At 52.6% G+C, this 20,605-nt stretch overlaps 1 protein-coding gene and 1 long non-coding RNA gene across 2 annotated transcripts; one reads left to right on the top strand and one right to left on the bottom strand.

Annotated features, from left to right (window-relative positions):
* Positions 1-1,525: 1,525 nt before the first annotated feature.
* Positions 1,526-3,028, bottom strand: LOC116150565 (uncharacterized). Its single transcript, XR_004134297.2, has 2 exons — positions 2,923-3,028; positions 1,526-2,436 (listed from the first exon to the last, which is right to left on the bottom strand). It is a non-coding gene; the product is annotated as an uncharacterized LOC116150565 (long non-coding RNA).
* An 8-nt stretch (positions 3,029-3,036) lies between these two features.
* On the top strand, positions 3,037-19,209 carry GTPBP4 (GTP binding protein 4). The gene is made up of 17 exons (XM_010993516.3): positions 3,037-3,172; positions 3,878-4,048; positions 6,130-6,233; positions 6,318-6,454; positions 7,506-7,606; positions 7,976-8,068; positions 8,744-8,935; positions 9,014-9,079; positions 10,820-10,909; positions 11,356-11,466; positions 13,017-13,094; positions 13,335-13,386; positions 13,825-13,925; positions 15,018-15,215; positions 16,044-16,109; positions 17,657-17,800; positions 18,541-19,209. The coding sequence occupies exons 1-17, from the start codon at positions 3,125-3,127 to the stop codon at positions 18,691-18,693; spliced, it is 1,905 nt and encodes a 634-aa protein (XP_010991818.1). The 5' UTR covers positions 3,037-3,124; the 3' UTR covers positions 18,694-19,209.
* Positions 19,210-20,605: the final 1,396 nt, after the last annotated feature.

The following is a 20,605-nucleotide window of genomic DNA, read 5'->3' on the forward strand; positions in this document are numbered from 1 at the left end:
GGTCAGGAACTGGTGATCTGCCCTCCGCGCTCCCCCAGGAGACCAGCGTGCGTCTGGGAACGAGCATCTGGGACACACACCTGCCCCCAGGAAGCCGCACTCAGCGGGGCACGGCGGAAGCTGAAGTGGGGAGAAGGGTGATGCTTGGTACCGCACTGCGGGCAGGCAGCTCTGGGCCTGCGCGATCAGACAGGCCTGGTGGCCTAGCCGCTGAGAAGCAGGTAGCTCTATGCGAGGGTCTCGTTACACAGACACACACTAGGGGGGCTGTTTCTACATCTCTTCTCTTCTTGTGCAAGTTCGCATCCCTGGAAAGCTGGCAAACAACTCGGGTTCTGCATGACTACGGGACAAAGGGATGCTTTTATTGCCACATGTGGGAACAGAGAATCCCTGATAAGAAATTCAGCATTTGATACACTTTATGGCAACCTCAGATCATGACCTTGTGCCGACCCAGTGAGGTTTTCATATAAACTTGTGATAATGACAGTCATTGCATGAGTACATCTTACTTTACACCTTACACTTTGGCACACATCTTAATTAGCCCCCCGGACAATCCTATGGGGTGCGTGTTATTCCCTCCACTTTGTGAAAGAGGAACGAGGGCTCGGAGGGGCTGCCACTTGTCACAGCTCACGCAGCTGGAAGGTGCAGAGGTCTTCACCAGGATGAGGGTTTATTAAGTGGCTTAGGCAAATGTGATTCAAAATTTGTGGGCAAATAGTAAAAATATCAAAGACCTGTCAGTTTTTCCTTGATAGGACTTACAAAGTCCTCTAACATGATTATTTCAGAGGAATGTTAATGCACTTTCTCTTCTTCAAGGGTCTTCTTAGTTTCTTTTAACGAATGGTTCCTCTTCTGTTGAACAATTAGACTTCAGCTGTGCTTCATAAAACCAAGAAAATCACTCATTTATTATCATTTAAAAAATTCTGTCCTTTCCACACACTGCCCAATACATGGTTGTGTTTATGGGACAGCTGCAAAGACCCTGGCCTGCAGCAGAGTGTGGGTCCTGTTCGTCACTTGGAGCGTCCTTGGGGAGAAGCAAGCCTCTGAGCTTGGTTTAGTGCCACGTCACAAAGTTGTTGAGAATATTATTAGTACTAAAGAGTAAAGCACTTTTTAAATGTTGAAGTCCTACACAAATGTGATTGTTCAATTATTCCTAGAGTTAAGAGCTAGAGAAAGGCTAGTGGCTTGCCTGAAGCAATAGATTGGCTGAACTTACTAAATACTGTACTTAAAGAAAAAGAGGAACCGGCTATATAAGAGTGAGGTGGGGTGGGAGAGATTGAGGGAACACACAGTCCCTGAGGAAGAGAGGGTGTGGGCCTGACTCTGAATCTCAGGGATCGTGGGCAGAGTTGTCCAGGGCTTAGCAAGTGATGAGAGTGAATCCTAATTATCCCAGAGGCTTCCTCCAGAAGTAAAAGTGCCACAGAGACACCGGGGCTTCTCTAACCGATGACACAGATATGGGCAGTACAGTTAATAACAGACGAGAGAGTCAAAATTCAAAATTGTTTTTGGTATTGGAATTTTGGGAGTTTGAGAGACATTTTCACATAAGAATGAGAGGACTTGTTAAAGGGATCTGAGAAGTTGAGGGGACCCCAGATAACTGAGCAGCAGAGTGGCTGGTGGTCAAGAGCAGAGGCTGGGCCAGGCCATGGGTTCAGACCGCTGCCTGATAGCTGCATGACCCTGGCGAGCTCCGTGCCCTGCTGTGCGGGGGGGTTTCCCCACCCACTCCACCATGTGGGCCAGTGCTCTGAGCAGCGCTTGACATCGGGTCGCAGGGGCGTAAGGTTACCATGGGATGTAACTGACGGAGTGGCCACACCATTAGCAGAAGCGGTCAGTGTCCAAATGCCCTCTCACTCCAGAGGGCCGTCTGCACCCGCCGCCTGTCGCTCCCAGTGCACCGAGCAGAGCTGACTGCAGCCCTGTCCTAGGCGGGCTTTTCCTCCCCTGCCCTTTGTCCTTGGGAATTCCCAGGTCTCTGGGGCCATCTCCTTTGGCTTGACCTCACGTTTGCCCCGGACACCTTGTCCCTTCTGCTGTGTCACGCCTCCAGCGGGTCAGCGCCACTCTGGGCTGGGGGCGGTTGCAGGCCTCGCGGAGTCTCCGTGCGAGTGGGAGGCGTTGTCCTCCCGCACAGGGCAGTGAGGATGTACTGCCTTAGAGGGAGACGGAGACCAGCGGTTGTCATGTTCAGAAATGCTGCCTTTGGCACATCTGGAATCTCGCAGTGGACATTGCACAATTGATTGGAAATGTCTGTTTCATCAGCATGGTCCACACGAGGCATTCGGTGAGACTCTGGGGAGGCAGAGCAAAAGGCGAGGGGCAAAGGCCACCGGTCGAGCTCCACTCAGGGCGAGGCGGCGGGGTTAGTCAGCCAAGATCAGGGATCCAGAGACACTACAAGAGACAGAATAACAGACGTGACGGAGTATACAGGGGGCTTAAAAGGAGATGGAGAAGGGAAAGTGATGACTGAGAGCGGTCCTGAGGCCTAAGGCTCGGGCCAGGCAGGGCCAGGGCCCCAGTGGGGTCGAGAGGACGGACTCAGGCCGGCGGGGAGCCGCGTCCGTCCTGTGCGGACGACTCGGCCTCAACGTCGCGCTCTCAAGTGGAGAGGCGGCGGGGCGTGGGCCCGCGAAGCGCAGAGCCGCGCGCACCGCCCTTCTCGGCGGCGCCCGGCCCGCGCGCTCCCCGCCAGCGGCCGCGACCTGAGACCCGCCGGCCCCCAGGCCCCAGCCTCCCCGGAGCCCCGGGGCCTCCCGAGCCCCTCTGACCCCCGAGACCCCTGGGCCCCCGGGGCGCTGGAGCCGGTGACCGTCGGGGGCGCACAGACTCCAGGCAAGCTTGACAGAACCCCTCCTCCCGAAGCCGGCAGGGACTGACCCTCGCAGCCGCCCCCGCGCACCCTCAGACCCAGGCTCCGAGACCCCGCCCCCGGCCGGGCGGGGACGCTGTGCGACGCCGAGGCCGTGCGTGGAGTGACTTGGGGAGCTCCCGGAAGTGACGGGAGCCGGCGGAAGTCCCGCCCACCCGCCGGTCCCTAGGCGGAAGTCCGCGCCGCCGTCCCTCGTGGCTGGTCGCCGGCATGGCGCACTACAACTTCAAGAAGATCACTGTGGTGCCATCCGCCAAGGTAGGCGACCCCAAGGGGGCCTTCCGCCCTCGGTTTTCTCGGCCGGGTCGCGGGAAGGGGTGTCCGGTCTGTAACTCTGGGCGGAAATGGGTCCGCCACTCCCGCCAGGCCCCCTTCCTAGGCCGCGTTCTGTCGGACGAGGGCCTCCGGGTTAGGGGTTCCAGGTCCCCCCAGAAGGTGGGGGTCCTTTTTCAGACATCAGGGCTTCCTCGGGGGTTAGGGCCTTCCCTCAGACGTTAGAACCTTCAAGTTGGCGATGGGGGTCCCTCAGAGATTAGGGACCCCTCGGGTTTTTCTGTCCTTAGGAAATTGTAAGTAATGGGTTTTAGTTTTGTCTGTTATTTTATGTACTTTCAAAGCCAAAGATACGCAAACTGCTTCTCTTTTCTAAATATTTTCTCTGATTTATGCTTGAGTTGTCTGGCTACTTAGGTTCCAGAGGTTTTTAGGTGTTTGGAAATTAGGAGAACATCAAGAAAGTGTGGGATAAAATTTATTTAGCAGCCGTTTGCTGAGTGTTTTTAAAAGGCCAGAAACCATAATGAAGAAAAAAGTTGTTCGTTGCAGATTTAGTCAGAAAAAAGTGTTTGTAGTTTGCAATTTAAAAGATACGGTATTACTAGATATTGATTTTTTGAAGGTTTCAAATAAGTGGATGAAAGTTGATATTTTTGGTGTAACTATGTTTTTTTTTTTTAACTTCAGGACTTTATCGACCTGACATTATCGAAGACTCAACGAAAGACTCCAACAGTTATTCATAAACATTACCAAATCCATCGCATCAGACATTTTTATATGAGGAAAGTCAAATTTACTCAGCAGAATTACCATGACAGACTGTCACAGATTCTAATGGATTTTCCCAAACTGGATGTAAGTGACTGGGGGGCATAAATGGTTATGTCAGTATGAACCTTCAGACAGTCAGTGTTAAACCAGTTGGTCTACTTGTTGGACAGATAATGAAGGAAAGAGAAAATAACTGACTTGTCACGAGTTTACTGAGTGAGTGAGTGGCAAAAGTGGGAACAGAACACAGGTTTTTGTTTCTTTATTATTCTTCGTTTTCCCAGTCAAACTCCATCTAAGCCCAAAGCTTTTGTCTCGGGCTTTCTTTGTCAGCTGGGCTCACAGGGCTGACCTGAGCTCTGAAAGCAGCCGAGGGTGAAACCTGAGACCCTCACATGGTTATGGTTCTGGCGGCTCCCCTGCTGGTCTGAGCGTCCTCTCCCTCCTTCCAAGGCTCCTTTTCTGGTGACCTCAGGTGGGGCCCATGGCTTGAGGCGCACCAGTGTTTGTGACCTTGTTGCTTCATCAGCTAATGGTGGTCTGTGTGATTTCTTCACTGGCAAGAAGAAGTCTTCTGGGGAGCCCTGAGCCCCCATTGTTGAACTCTGCAGTCTGCTGCGAGGTGCAGTTTGCCCATGTATCTGGCCGAGGGAAGCAGGAGCGGACATTGCCCGTGAGGTCCCCATGTGGGGTCCCCAGTACAGTGTGAGAGCCTTAAGTTTGCTGCTGCCCTGAAGTAGTCCCTGAAGGCAGGTTATGGCAGAGAGGGGAGGTTGGTTTACGTGATAGAAATCGGTTTCACAGGCTTCCAGGGCTTGACAGGGGCTCAGTGACACTTATTGGATGAGTGTGTAAGTTCTCGGGGAAGTACAGGTACTTCAGAAAGTACCTGAGGACGGAAAAGGAGTGAGAATGTTTCCTAAACTGGCGAGACTAGAAAACAGCTGATCTGAGCAAACAAAACATTTTGAGCTAATCAGTACCAGGTTTTTGTGGTTCTCTGGAAGTTTTATCTTTTTCATCCTTGGTATCCTTTTTGAATACATTAGAGGTTCAAATTTATGAACATTCTATTCCCCTTTTTTGGGTTTTTGTTTTTGTTTTTTTCCAAACTAAAGAAGTTAATCATCTGAGAAGAGTTTTAGAGTAGAATGTTGTAGGAAGTTGGCATTCATCAAATGACTGCTTGGTCTTGGGTGCTGCCCTCAGCACTAGGAGTGCAGCAGCAGTTTGACAGGCCCGTCCCGCCTGGTGAGGGGACTGCGAGAGTAAACATGAGAGTACATGCGTGTTGGATGACGAAGAAGTGGAGGGGGCCAAGCAGGAGGCTGTAGCTGAGACCTGGAGGAAGTGAGGAGGTGGGCATGCGGCCACCCAGAGAAGAGCACTGTGGGCACAGAAACAGTGATGTTCTCAGGGAACAGGAAGGTCCAGGAGGAAGAGTAGGGGTATGCGACGGAGGGGCCAGGAGGTGGGGCAGGGAGGCCGTGGGTGGGGCCAGGCGACTTGTGGGGAACCTTCAGGACAAGCCTTGTGTTACTTACCTTGTAGAGGAGGACTGGCCTGTGGGGTGAATGCAGCCACCAGACCCTGGTGGTGGTGACAGGGCTGAGAAGCGGCCACCTTCAGGGTATCTGGTGAAGGAGGAACCAGTGGATTTGCCCTTGGCCGTGATGTGGAAGGGGAACAGGTCTGTGGAGGAAACCTCTCTTCGTGACCTTCGCTGGGAAGGAGAGCAGAGAGAAGGAAGGATTGTGGGTTCAAGGGAGTTTTAAAACTTTTTTCTAGGTTTTGGGGCAGTAATAGCCTGTTCGCAGGTTGATGATCATGGCCAGGTGGACTAGGAAGAACTTCTGGGGCCCAGTTCTTAAGTTTCCCGCTCAGACAGGCTTGGTGCTCATGTGGATCTGGGCCCTGGCTGGGTCTGCACAGGCCAGATGGGCAGGTGGAGGGTCTGCTGGGCTTGGCTTCCCTGCTGAACCCTTTTTTCTCTGTGAACTGAACAGTTGTTATCTAGGGGAGAGGACCAAGGAAGAGACACTGGGGGCTTGAGTAGAGGAGAAGGTGTGATGTGTTTCCCTGGGAAGTTATTCTTCGAGTGTTATTCGCACATCGGCGTGGAAAACTGCTGTACCAAGGTGACCGCTTTGTTTTTCTCGTGATAGGACATCCATCCATTCTATGCGGATTTGATGAACATTCTCTATGACAAGGATCACTACAAGCTGGCTCTGGGACAAATAAATATTGCCAAAAATTTAGTGGACAAGTAAGGCATTTTCTTAACATTATGTCTTTTAAGTTACTGTTAGAAGTGATGGAAGCCTCACACGTCTCTCGTCCTTTCTCTCAGCGTTGCTAAGGACTACGTGCGGCTCATGAAGTACGGGGACTCCCTGTACCGCTGCAAGCAGCTGAAGCGCGCCGCCCTTGGGCGCATGTGCACCATCGTGCGGAGGCAGAAGCAGAGTCTGGAGTACTTGGAACAAGGTACTTGTCGTGCATCCGCAAGAGCGGTTCCCAGTGCGTTCCACCGAGGGCCTGGTCCTTGTCGAGAAGTGACTTCTGAGGTGTTTTATTTATTGTTTTAATTTGGAGATGAGAGGGTCAAACTATTTTTCCTGGCCCAGCCTCTAAGAAATTCTCACAGGCCAGATATTGGAAAAGCAACTAGCACTTATAACGCTTACAAATTTGTAGCAGCATTAAGAAAACTTGTTTTTCAGATTTAGTAGGTAAGGTGTATGTGTTATAAATCATGGGGAAATACCAACACACATAAAAGTAAAGAAGTGATCCATAGTTTTACCTATTGACTTTTTAAGTCTTTTTGAAACACATTTGTTTGTAAAGTATGTGAGCATCAAACTGCTCCTCCAGTTTTGTTACCTTACAGTTTTATTCAGGAGGGCAGTTTCTGAGTTAACACAGGAAGATTTTTATTGAAACAATTATCTGCTTTTTATGTGCATGTACTTTTACACTTCAGATGTTTTTAACTGACTGACTTTTGATCCCCCTTCCCCAGCCTCTTGCAAATAAGTTGGGGCCAGATTGTAACACCTGGCTGCTTGGTCAGAGCTTCCGAGCTCTGTTCAGTCATTAGGGTGGCCCGGTGCTGTCTGCTGCTGGAGCAGCGTGCATGCAGACGAGGCCCCTGAGCTTTACGTGGAAGGAGCCTGCTGCCCAGCCGGGAAGTGCTGGCACACGCACTCTCTCCGAGAAGGCTTTTCCGCATAATCTCACTTTTAAATGCGAGTCATTGGGTCATGTGGCTTTGGCCTCACCCTGGACCTGTGGGATAGAAATGCCGTATTGCTAGGGCCTGGGAATGGGGTTCTTGGTGCAGCTGATTTGGGAATGCTCGTCTGCCTGCCCAGTGCCTCTGCAGCTAAGCTTTTCCCATTCGTTCATATTTTCTCCATCACTTATGTTCTCAGTGTTGGAGCTGGAGTATGTAGCTGAGTTGAGCAAATCTTAAACTTTGAGTTTCTGGACTTTTCTCACAAAATTAAGCATGTTTAACCTCACCTTCTCACAGTGCGTCAGCATCTGTCCCGTCTGCCGACTATTGACCCGAACACAAGGACCCTGCTTCTGTGTGGGTACCCGAATGTCGGCAAGTCCAGCTTCATCAACAAGGTTGGTCTGCCCAGCGGTAAACCGGGCACCGACCACCTGACTGGGCTGGAGGTGGCCACCCTGCTCGTCCCGTAGTTGGCACTGCCCTAGGCTTAAGACACCCTTTCCTCGAAGGGAGGATTGGCTCTGAGCCTAGGTTTATATTGCTGTAACAGAAACCATTTTATTTTTGAGTTTTGTACATGTCCGACAAGTCTCTAAGGGGTTTGAGACATTTAAGTACGTTTTGTTAACGCGGGAGCATGCTCTCTTGGCCTGTTCTGGGCTGGTGGTCCCAGCGGGTCACTGTTGACTGTGTCGGACCGTTTGTGCTTTGGAGAGGTAGTGAAGCGCAGGCCTTGCATGACGGAAGCTGTGGCTTTGTTTTAGGTGACGAGAGCGGACGTGGACGTCCAGCCCTACGCCTTCACCACCAAGTCTCTGTTTGTCGGGCACATGGACTATAAGTACCTGCGTTGGCAGGTGAGAGCTCGTGACACGTCTAGAACAGATGTCTTGCCTTTGTTCACTGAGTTTGATTTTGGTGATTCCCAAGAACTAGTTGCCCGTCCCCATCCCAGTGCGCTCAGAGTCCCAGGGAAGACTCGGGGTGGGAAATGGATTCCCGGGTCACATCCGGGAATAGTCTCGTGGAGAAGAAGCTCATGTGAGCCTTGGGGCTGCATGAGGGCTGATCCCGTCTCTTGGGTGAGATCAGGAGAGCGACCAACCCCCACCGTGGAATCTGCGTTCTGCATTATGCTGAGCATGGTGCTTGAAGGTCCTGTCGGTGTGTCTGACCTGTAGTTAGAAAGGCAGCCTGTTTCCATGGTTGGATTTCGTGTCATAATGGGAAGATGACTCTAACACACGGGGAGTTGGCTAGGTTATGCGTTTTTCTGTTAATGCCCTCTAATGGACAGAGGAGTCCTTGTCAAGGTCATTGGCTAGTTAGTTCCTCAGCACCCTCTGCAGGCCCCCCGACCCCCCAGTATTTATTAAAGAACGTGTAGTTTTCCCTGGCTGCTTTGTTTATTCACCCTGGTCAGTTGGGAAGCCTGCATTTCTTCTGCCAGTTTTGTTAGGGCAGATCTGGGATTGTGAATGGGCAGAGGTCTGTGAGGATGTGTACTTCAGAGTAACGCGTCTGACCCTCAGGTTGTGGACACGCCGGGGATTCTGGACCACCCTCTGGAGGATCGGAACACCATCGAGATGCAGGCCATCACGGCCCTGGCCCACCTGCGCGCCGCAGTTCTGTACGTGATGGACCTGTCGGAGCAGTGCGGGCACGGGCTGCGGGAGCAGCTGGAGCTCTTCCAGAACATCAGGCCCCTGTTCATCAACAAGGTGAGCATGGTGCCGGGTCACAGCTGGTGACCTGCTGTGGGGAGGTGGTGACTCCTCTGTCTTCCTTCCCTGCCGCAGCCTCTGATCGTCGTAGCGAACAAGTGTGACGTGAGGAGAGTGGCTGAGCTCCCTGAGGACGACCGGGTGAGTCCTGCATTTCTTGCTATTCTGAATCTCACCTCCGACAGCCGCGGTTTAGAGGGAACTTCAGCAGGGCTGGTCCGGTTCTTGTCCTGCAGTTGAGATAATATCCTCAGTGGGTGAGCCCCACGATGTGATGGAAACCCAGTAGAGGCAAACCAAACCTGAAGTCTCCCGATTCTGGGGAGATGTGTGTGTCTGGTCCGGACACGTAGCCTTTGGGAGACGTGCTTCCTTAGGAAGGACCACCTCTTACGTCGGGGCCTAAAGCAAGCCAAGCCCCTCGAGGTCCGCCTCCCTCCCGGGCCTGGGGTGGCCAGGTGCCTGGAGCAGCGCCTACAGAAGGACTTTGCATGGGGGGAGGTTGTCAGGTGTTACTTCAGTGCTTGGGCACAGGCTCTCAGGAAACATCTGGGACTGAGTGAGTGAGGTGGAGGAGCGTCTGCAGACCATGGGCACTGGGTCGCATGTGCTGTGCTTTTCCAAGAGGCCGTCAGGCCGTCAGCCCTGGGTTCTCCGGCACTCTGACCCTGTATCCATCTCTGAGAGGCGTTCTCCAGGATGAACGCTTGGAGAAGGTGTGCCCGGGTACGTGCTTCTCCGTCGCGGTCCCCGACGCTGCTGTTCCATGTGTTCCATGGTGCTCGGGCTGCCCCAGGCCGCCCTGGGCCGCTGGGATCTGACCCTGGGAGGCGGGGCGCACGCTCAGGTTCGAGAGCCGCTCTCTAGACCAGCAGACTCGCCGGGCCGTGCCTCTGGGCGTCCCCTCCACCAGGTCTGAGTAGGGGGTTTCTAGGGGGACTGGACTTCCTCCTCTGGGTCTCCATGTGCTCTGGAAACTTCATCCTTGGTAAGAATTCAGTGTCTCTAAACAGCCGTTCTGGTGTCCTGGGGGCCCTGCAATGTATCCCTTAAGTTACTGATGAGACAGACGCTGCTGTCACAGAAGTCTCTGGTCTTTGAAGGGACTGTTTTCCAGGCTGGAAGCACTGGAGCGGAGCTGCGGGGAGGGTCGGAGACACGGCACGGTCAGGGTGAATGCTGTCCCAGGAGCTGGGGCTCTGAGGTTGGACGCGCTCGAGTCCCAGCCTCCTGGCTGCAGCTGTGGCAGGTGCTGTGCGACTGTGCGGGTACGCAGTCGGTGGCCTGTGCGGACCCGAGTCCTGGGGCTGTGGTGCAGGTGTCTGGTGTGGGCCCTGTGCTGCCCAGTGGTCTGATTGCTGTTTCTGGGGGGCTTCGCGTCATGGGTCTGGGCACCTGCATGCGACCGTGGTCACGTGGCCGTGCCTGCAGGAGGGGCACAGGTGTGGTCCCTTCTTAGTCCTGGTGACTCGGACGGAGCTGGTTTCATAAACGCCGCTGTGCCGCTTTCTGAGGAACCGTCTGAGGCTGTGGAGACCGAGTATTTTAGAAGAAAGAGCGTAGGAATCATTCTGCATGGATCCCATGCCCTGATTTTGCCGAGGCTCTTTTCGGAAGGGGAAGTCTTTTAGTGTCCAGAGAGCCTCTGGTTTGCCTGCCGTTGTCTGGTTTGATCCTCCTAGGGCTTTGTGTTTTCTTAATCATAGTAGAATTTGGGGAAAAATTGGTAACTGTTTTGGGTAGCTGTCCTTCAAAAGAGGTAAACCGCAGGTGTTGTGTTAATTATGATTAACATTTATGGCACCCATTTGAGGAGCGGTAAGATTGTTCGTGGGGAACTGGGAATAAATAACACACCTCGTTTTTCCTTTGTATTCCTAGAAAATATTTATCGACCTGCAGGCTGAAGGGTTTCCTGTGATCGAGACCAGCACCCTGACAGAGGAAGGGGTTATTAAAGTGAAAACAGAGGTCAGTTCTCTCACAGGCAGGGGCCTTTCCTGTCCCTCTCTTGTTTGGAGAGTGCTCCTAACACCGAGCCCATAGCAGCGGGCAGGAGGGGCTCCCTGGGTCCCCCACACACCCAGTGACCGTGGGGTTTGGAGCAGTGTTTACACTCCCACCCCAGGGAACCTTCACTCAGTCTCGACACCTGGGGTCCTGCCTCAGGCTGGCCTGGCCCGGAAAGGGAGAGATGTTCCCTTCCTCCCAGTCCCCCCTCCCTCCCACACCCACCGGCGAGGGCGGTCAGCCCCAGGGCAGTTACCTGAACCTTGGGGCCCTGAGGACTCGGCGTCAGGTGCCACCACTGAGGGGACTGGAGCGGGTTCCAGACCTGGGGTCACTGGCTCCTTCCAGCCGCGGCAGAAGGCCGTGTGGGATGCCCTGACCGGTGCCGCCGTTTCTCACCTGCTTAGGCTTGTGACCGGCTTTTGGCTCATCGAGTTGAAACCAAAATGAAAGGAAATAAAGTGAACGAGGTGCTGAACAGATTGCACTTAGCTGTTCCCAACAGACGAGATGATAAGGTAAGGCCGCCGTCCGAGCCGTCCAGGTCGGGGTGCGTGGCGGGTGCAGGTGGTGGGGCCCCGCGAGCCTGCGTCCAGGCTGTGGGTTTCACGGGTGGTGGTGCTTCTTTCTCAGATTAAGAATTACGCTGTGTGTATCGGAAAGAATCAAAAAGGTCAGAGGGAGAGGGTTTGAAGTCCGAGGTGAAGCCTGCTTCTCATGCCACCAGAGGCTGTCACTGTTAACTCTCGTTTATCTCTCCAACAATGGTTTGGCATGTAAGCTTCTTAAAAAAAATTTAAACATGGGAACACGTTATGTTCTTTCAATTTTTCATTTTCTTGCCATTGGAAACCAGTGCTCGGGTGCGTGTTTATATGTAGGTCTTTTTAACAGCAGTTGTGTCTGTGGAGTGAGCGTTCAGGCACAGAAGGCGCCGCTGTCCTCCACTAGGTGTTGCTGGTTCGTGCTGCCTGGACGGTTTGAGAACCCCCACTTCTGTTCCTAGTCTAGTTTCTTCTTTCCTTTTTTTTTTTTTTTTTTTTTTTAATGTTCCCTGTGTATTCATCCATTCTTCAGCAATGATTCTTGGTGCCCCACTTTAGGCATTGATGAAGATGACTGTTAGTGACGTTGTTGTTAATGAGTTTTACCATGTTTCTTCGCAGGAAGTTAAACCAGTTCTCAGTGTAATTTTTTTCAGTACATTTTTCCCCCAAAGTGAAAGTTACCTTGTAAGCAGCGACGTTTCTGCACTGCAGCCTCAGGCAGCCACACCCACTGGTGTATTCCGCGTGGCGGTCTGCTTGGTGGTCGTCTCGTGGGACAGCGTGTGTTGCGGTGGCTGGCACGGCTGAGCGGTTTTAACCTGCTTCCTTGCCCTCTCACTTCTCGGCGTTGCCTCGTGTCCCTCGATTTATAACTTTTACATTAAGAAGATCAGACTCTTGCATGTTCTGTTCGTCTTTTCCCCTTTTCTCACTTGCCTTTTCATTTTGGGGAATCCCTTGTCACCTCAAAGAATTGACACATTTGAAGCTGTTAGTACATGTATTGCTGTTTACCCAGTGGCTGCTGAGCTTTGTGTTGTGCATAGAAAGGCCTGCCATTCATTCTAAAAATACTCTTTAAAGGTATATTCTTATTCCGTACTTTGGTGTAGTTTTTCTGATCTCACCTGCTTTGAACACAAGGCTTTGCTGAATCGTGGGCTTCTCTGGGCCTCAGGAAGCTCCTCGCTTGTTTTGGGACTGACGGCTGAGCGGCGTCTCCCCGCTGCGTGGCCGTGTGCTGGGGCTCCTGTCTCCTTTTCTCTCATTCGCGCATCTGCTGGATTCCTCCTGTGCTGCTTTCCTCACCTGCAGTTTTTCTTGATAATCTTGCCTTTGTTTCTCTAAGGAACTCCGTGCCCAAACTGGCCCTGCATCCGCCCTAAGTCATCTGATGGGTTCCCATTGGTCTGGGTGTGGTTTTGTGTTTCCTTTGCAGATGAAGGATTTACTTACAGGTTTTCGCTTCTGTTTCTTCTGTGAGGCGTTCACACAGTTCTTTCCAATTATGTCTCCTCCAGGAGCGGCCCCCGTTCATCCCAGAAGGCGTGGTGGCGCGCAGAAGGCGGATGGAGCTTGGGGAGCCCAAGAGGAGGCGGGTAGGTGATGCGGCTCCCACGGGCCTGCTCTTGGAGAGCGCGATGGGGCCTTGGGGCCGGGAACCCCTGGGTGCAGACGACAGGTCCGCCCGTGGCGGAACCAGAGACGGCGCTGAGCCTCGGCCCAGAGGGTTGGCCCTGAGGTTCGAGAAGGGGTGACTTCACAGGGACGGGAGGGTCTTAGCAGTTCTGGACCCGAGAGGCCACGTGGAGCTGAGTAAAGCTGTTTTCTCATTGCAGGAGCGGGATATTGAGCTGGAAATGGGAGATGATTACATCTTGGATCTTCAGAGTAAGGGCTCACATGTGACAGTTGCTGTGTGTCAGGTTTTCAGAAAACTGTGCAAGGACTGAATGCTTGGAAGCCTTCCAGCATCTTGTTGCTTTAATTTCCTAGCGATGAGAGGTGGCCTGCCGCCAGGGCCCTGAGGGTTCTCCCTTCAGGTAGTCTGTTCTCTCAGGCTGAGGCATGATTCTGCAGCTTCCAGAGCGTGTAAATCTGAGCAGGCTGTTGGCACTGATTCTGCCGTCCGTGCCCCTGGCTTTCCTCCCCTGGGCACTGGGTCCTGAGGCCCCAGCAGGCCCTGGGATGTGTGCGGGGCGGTCCTCCGGTCATGTCAGCATCTGCTCACCTGGTGTGGAGCACAGGGTGGGGCTCGGGTCAGCACGTAGTGGCTGAAGACACTAAAAGCCGTTGCGAACGTTGTTTTGTTACGTTTCCAACCTGTAGAGTACTGGGATATCATGAATTCATCTGAGAAGCACGATAAGATACCCGAGATCTGGGAGGGCCATAACGTAGCTGACTACGTCGACCCTGACATCATGCAGGTCTGTGTCCCTTGTCCCCTTTTGTGACCCAGGAGGTGCAAGCACGGCTCAGCTCACCTGTGCGGGGGGGGGGGGGGGGCGGCGGTGGTCCTTGTCCCTCCTGCGCCTGAGCCTCCCGTCCCCGATCCCGATGGCCGGTCCCGCTGAGGGGCAAGCCCGGGCTCTGCCTCCGGGGTCTACATGCCGGCTGGCTGGACTTTGTTCCTCCTGGGCCTCCTGCTCCATGTGAGGCGTCCCGGGTGTGGGCGCCCTCACCCCTGCCTGCACCTTGTCCACCCCTCATCCTGCCCCATCGCCCATGTCCTCCTCCAGTTTCATCCCCTCCCTGTTTGCTGTATTCTAACAAGTGTGTGTCCACAAGGTTCTCATCTTTTTTTCATAAACAAAACTTTCTCAGACCCTGTGTTCTCCTGTGGTTGCCATCCTGTCTTTCTCTCCTGAATCAACCTCTTAAAAAGTACAAAGTATGTGCAGTGCATGCTGCCTCATTCCCCCGAGATCCGCTCCTCGGTTCTCTGACGCTGCCCTGGAACTGTGCGTCCAGCCCTGCGCCCCCTGCTGGCCGCCTTCTGCTTCTGTCTGGCTGTGCAGCGTCCAGTGTCCTCAGTCGGGTTCAGGCGGCCGTGGTCGGCCTGCCCTGGCCTGTCCCTCTGGCCTCCCTCTCTCTGACTGTAGGTTCCTGTCAAGATTTGTTTGTTGTGTTTGGGACTTTGCTGGGCAGACGGGCTGTGGTGGCCCAGGACCTGTTCACATCGGTGTTCTCGCTCTTCAGAAGAGAGATGCTTTCACGTCCCTGCTGGGGGCGAGGGGAGCGATGTCGGCACGTTTCTGAGCCATGGGGTTGGGAGTGGTGGTTTCTAAAGAAGAGCTGGCTCAGGGCTCGGGGCGGTCTGTGCGGCCGCCTCGTCTGTGTGCCGGGGCCTGACTGCGGGCGCTGAGCTGTGTGGCCCGTGGACGGGGCCCACGTGAGCCTGTCCCCGGTGTCTGCTGCCTCCTGGACAGCTTGGGGGGAATCCTGGTTCCTGTAACGGTTGTTACATCAATTGATGAGTTTTCATTGCTGGCTTTGTTTAATTATGACTCTTTTTAAAGAAATTGCAAGAGTTAGAAAAAGAAGAAGAGCTCAGAACCGCGGCTGGAGAGTACGACAGCGAGTCCGAAAGCGAAGACGAAGAAATGGCGGAGATCCGGCAGCTGGCGAAGCAGATTAGGGAAAAGAAGAAGCTGAAGATTCTGCAGTCCAGAGAGAAGGACACGCAGGGGCCCAGGATGCCTCGGACGGCCAAGAAGGCAAGCGTCCCGTCCTTTCAAGGGCCTCGCCTGTCCTCGTGTGGGAGCCTTGCGTGGTCCTTCCGTTGGTGTATGTTGCCTCATGGGGCTGGTTGAGTTTGGGCCTTGCGCATTCTAAGGACTGAGCCCTCTCTCGGTGACTCTCACTGTTGGACTCGAACCCTTTGCAGCTGGACAGATTAAGGTTTTTGATTGTTTATCAGTCAGGACTCCTCTTCTGCAATTTAGAAACCAAACCCAGTCTGCCCTAAAGCCAGAGGTGATGGAACTGGGTCTGGTGACTGGTCAGGACAGGAGTCACACTCTTGGCACAGGTGGATCGGGTGACGTCAAGGCTCCTTCCTGATCCCAGGGCTGTCTTTGTGGGCATCTTTCCCCCACTCTCCAGAGAAGGAGGCTGGTGTGTGGTCAGTCGCACTGTGAGAGGCAGGGAGGAGGCTGAGGTACTGGGCACCTCTCCGTGGAGGAGAAATGGTGTCATCCTCCATTTCCACCATTTCCGTGTGGTGGCCGGTGCCAGGCGTGGCCATCATTGTATCTCCCCGTGTGCCTCGGTGCACTGGGGAGGAGATGCTGGCCTGGGGTCTGCGTGTGGGAGTCCCCTGGGAGCTGTGCAGGACCCCAGGCCAAGACTCACGCCGTCCTGCACGTGACGGTTGCCCAGGAAATGTTAGTTTCCGTGGGATTCACGAGCCGTCCAGGAGCATGAACGTGAGCCCAAATAAAGGAGAGAATTTCTAAAATCAGTGTGATAGATCGTTGTAGAAGGTACATTTTCCTTTGAATTCTTTGTACTGTTTCATCAGACTCACTTTGCTTCCCCTCCAGGTGCAGCGCAAGGTCCTGGAGGATGAGATGCGCAGCCTTGGCGTGGACATGGACGACAAGGAGCACGTAAGTGGCAGGGGTGGCCTGGGGGCCGTCTCGGGAAAGCAGGAGCCGAGGAAGGAGAAGTTAGGACTTCAGGGTTCGCTGTGCAGATGGGTGGGTGTCTTCCGTCCTGGGTCACCGTCACAGGGAGGGCCCGGGTGGCCCGGCCGCTTCCCTGTGCGACGCCCCCCCCCGTGCCGTTTCAGGTCATGTCAGTTACGTGAGTGCTCCGGGCCATTTTCTTTCTTCTGTGTTTCTGCTGTTTGTCAGTGTTATGTTACACATGTGTGTAAATTATCTTCCATTCCAGGTTAGTGGAAAATTCGGGAAATAGCAGAAACTAGGAAGAGAGACGTCCCTGTGCTCGTTCAGCACGGAAGTGCGCTGGCTGGTGCGCGGTAGATGCTGCTCAGCCAGTGTTCGGTGCAGAGGGCTTCAGGGTGTATTTGTGACCGCTTTCTTCATGTGGCACCTCCCTGCCGTTGTGGTAGAACTGTTTCATTTTAGCATAATTACCTCACATTTTTACTTGAATAAAAATTTAGTTTATTTTAGGCCAAAAATGTAAGATGACATGTAAGAAACATACAAGGAAACAGAAGAACTTGCATTAAAATACAAACTGGAGTAGAATGTCGAGGGGAACAGGCACATTTATTTTGTTCTGCACAACTTCTTTACTTGAGCTGCGACTTGGCTTTGCTGACTGAAGTCTGCGTAGTGCTTTAGTCAGCTTCAGTTCCACTACCAAGTGAACACGAGGTGTGTTTGGGTCTTTCGGCGTGAGAGGAACGTGGGCTGTAAGTGTTCAGACCTGCTCCTCCGAGCCCCGCGGTTAGAAGGCGTTTCACTTTTTTTTTTTTTTTTTTGCTTGATAAATGATGCCAGGGCACATCTTTTTGTGCAAGAGCATCTTTACGTTCTGGATTGTCTTCTCAGAATAGACGCCCAGAGGTAGAGTGGTCACAGTCAGATGGTGCCGCTGTGTTAGACTAAGTGGGGTTTGGTCAGAGCGTGAGGGTGTCCTGCGCGGGGAGCGTCCTCAACGTCACGTGCGCCTCTGACGTGGGGTCGCCCCTGGGTGCTGGGCCTGCTGCCTGCGCGTGTCCCTGTCGTGTGAGCCTCTTCAGGTGGTAACTCGGGGCGGGGACCGCAAGAGGGGAGCGGCGCCTGTCCTCGGTGCCCGCCTGCTCTGCTCAGCCTCGGGCGAGCTGTCCCGCGGCTGTCACCCCATGTGCAGGGGACAAGCCCAGGGTGCAGGGGGAGAGGAGAGGCTGCTCTTCACGTCTGATGTGTACATTGTGACGCTAACATGGTTGGACAGGCAGCTCTAAGTCAGGTTTTTTAAGTGGCATTAAAATCAGCTTGGCATCATAAAATGTCTGTATTAAGTGAAAAAGAACATTTGACCTAGAATTCATGTGAAATTAACTGTGTTTTAAAGACCCTTAGCAGTCTTGTGATGGTTCTGAGAACTCCGCCACGTACCTCTTCCCTAGTCGGAGTAATTTCACGTTTGTCACTGGAACCCTGGGCCCTGTGCGCTGAGGGCTGCTTTCTGTGCGTTTCAGGCCCACTATGCGGCCCAGGCCAGACGGTCGCGGAGTGTCACCAGGAAGAGAAAGCGGGAGGACTCCGCTCCACCCACCTCTGTAGCCCGGAGTCGCAGTTGCTCCCGGACTCCACGCGATGTCTCTGGCCTCCGGGATGTCAAGGTCAGTCCCTGTGATGAGTACTTAACAAAAGGCAGCCCCTGATGCTGACAGGCGGGCTCTGGGCGCACAGCACAGCTGCCTTTCGACACGGGTCCTGCAGGTGGGGTTAGTGTGTCTGCACCGAGAGGCTGGCTTGGGCCACCTGGGCCTTTGCCCTCCAAGCACTGTGGGACTTTCTCGGGGGTGGACAGCAGCAGGGTGTTGGGACAGTACCAGGAGGCTGAGCCTCGGCCCTGAGCTCAGGGGTGTGCTAGGACCTGCTGGGGACCTAGAGCCCAGGGCCCTCGCGCACCACGAGCCCGCGTGGGGAGCAAGCCCAGAAGGAGCCCTTCTCAGCAGTCTTTTGGGAAAGACACTTTGGATGTCCACAGTTTCTTGCTGAAATGGTTAGTTTCAGCATTTTGAAAATCCAGGTAAACGGGAAAGTCTGTATATAAACCGGCAAGCAGTCTGCTTATGGGAGCCTGAGTTCCGTTCCACGTGCGTTCTCCAGGCAGGAGTCTGGATTTTAATACTGGCATTGCCTCCTGTCAGTCAGATGTGGGCACAGGTTCGTGGCTGGAATCCCAGTTTCTCTGTTAGCCTAAGAGGGAGTTAGGACAGTGCCCCCTGACCTCTTGGTCTCAGTGTGTTTGGTCCGTATGGACGTAAGACTTGTCTAGGTGCGATATTCAGCTCGTCTTCATTTGCGGCCGCGGAAGCTGGTCCACAGCTCACGTTTGTTTCCTCCTGCCTCGTAGATGGTGAAGAAAGCCAAGACGATGATGAAGAACGCTCAGAAGAAGATGAATCGCTTGGGGAAGAAAGGGGAGTCGGACAGACACGTGTTTGACATGAAGCCCAAGCACTTACTCTCGGGAAAGAGGAAGGCTGGGAAGAAGGACAGGAGATAGGGCCCTTTGCGGCTGGCGCTTCCGCGGACTGTTTCCTGGTTTGTTTTGGGGAATTAGTCATGATCTACAGACTGAGCGTAACGATGAAATAACTAAAGCACTTGCTGCTTTGCTGAAAGCTGTGGTTCTCCCTTGATGGTGCAGGTGTGGGGCATCTGTGTCAGGTCACTGATACTCTGAGTAGGCGGTAGTATCTCATGGAGTTCTGGTTGCTTCGGACTTGCAGGACTGGGAAGGTTTATTGAGGTTGTTGTTTGTATTTTTGATGCACAGAAATCTTACTCTCTTGTGCAAGAGGTAACTTCGGTTCACTGCATGTCGGTAGTCCTGCAGAGAAAACACCTCCACTTGTGGGTGTGGGCAGAAGGCTGCCAGCCTGCCCTGCAGACACAGGAGCCAGTGAAGGTGGACAGGTGTGTCAGATGCCAGCACGAAGTCAGTTTCCAGTCTTCTTGGACAGTGCACCATTGTAACCTGTCTTCAACCGTTTCATCCAAAATAAACTTCCTAAAGAAAGCAGTTTTGACTTATTTAGTTGGTTTTAGTTCGGTTACCAATCATAGACAGTTTGGGCAAATGAAAAGGGAAGGAAGTAAATGACAATTCTTTTTTGTTTTCAAAGCGAAAAAATAGTTTTTAGTGGAACAGAATGTAGCCTCAGTTACTGCATCAGTTAGACACAGGCGTCTCTGTCGGTGGTCCACTGCTGGACGTGGCTGTCTGGTTAAAACACACGGGACACCCCACACTGCCACAGGCACTTTCTGGGGTCTCTTTTGTTTTAAATGGGAATCATTGTGAGTTACGTGTTGACTCAGAGCCCCCAATCACAGTAAAATGTAGGAAATTAATATGTTTGAATATTAAGTGCTTAAAACATCTCTTGACCACAGAACCACCACGGTCACTGCTCTGTGTGCAGGTTCAAACAGCCCCTCTGCTGACTCAGCACTGAGCACCCCTGCGTGGGTTTTGGCGTCTAATTCAAGACTTTTCTGCACGTCGGTGCGCTTTAAAAGTTGTACTGCATTTGGGGGTCTAGGTAGCATTTACATCCGTGTTACACGTGCTGGGAGGGAAGACAGTAGGTGGGTCCGTGTCTCCCCTGGACCCGCTGCCCCTACACTGCCCTCCCGCCTGGCAGCACTGGTTTGCTTTCTGTACCTGTGAGTCTGTATGTCTGTTCAGTTGTTTTTTAGATTCCACATATAAATGAAATCATGGTATTTGTCTTTCTGACTTAATTCACAAAGTATACTAGTAAGGATCCATTCATCTAGTTGCAAGTGGCAGTATTTCATTCTTTTTTATGGCTGAGTAATATCACATTATACATATATCACATTTTTATCCAGTCATGTCAACAGACTGTTCAGTGCTCATTTCTGGAGGGAACCATGTCTAGGCTGAATTCAAGAGGGTAAATCTTGTGGAAACCAGTTCCTTCTGAGTGAGCTCAATGTTTGATAACTTTTATTCATCATCATGCTATTTTAGGAAAAAAAAAAAACCTTTGGTAAAATAATATTCCCTGAAACATAATGGGTTGTTACTGAAGCAGATGATTTATTGTTTCCTGGAAATATTGAAGGATAAATGTGCATGAGCCACTAGAAAAAAATGTCAGAATCCGACCAAGGGACAATAAAACATGAGTAAATGGGCAAAATAAAATATATACAAGTGGCAGGTCTTACAAAATTAACCCTTACAGTTTAATTACATTCTCAAGCATGTTGGCATTTTAAGAAGTAAGATTTTATTTTCTCTTGAGAAAATTGCACACACACATTTGCAATAAAAGCTCTGCATGTTTTGAAAGTGAGAGTAATAGGGCTTGCTCAACCCAACACTGGAATGTGAAAATGACAACGATGAAATCAGTGTGCTGCTGGAACCCAAACATGGAGTA

Source organism: Camelus dromedarius, chromosome 26 (genome assembly GCF_036321535.1).
Source record: "Camelus dromedarius isolate mCamDro1 chromosome 26, mCamDro1.pat, whole genome shotgun sequence".
Taxonomy (NCBI): domain Eukaryota; kingdom Metazoa; phylum Chordata; class Mammalia; order Artiodactyla; family Camelidae; genus Camelus; species Camelus dromedarius.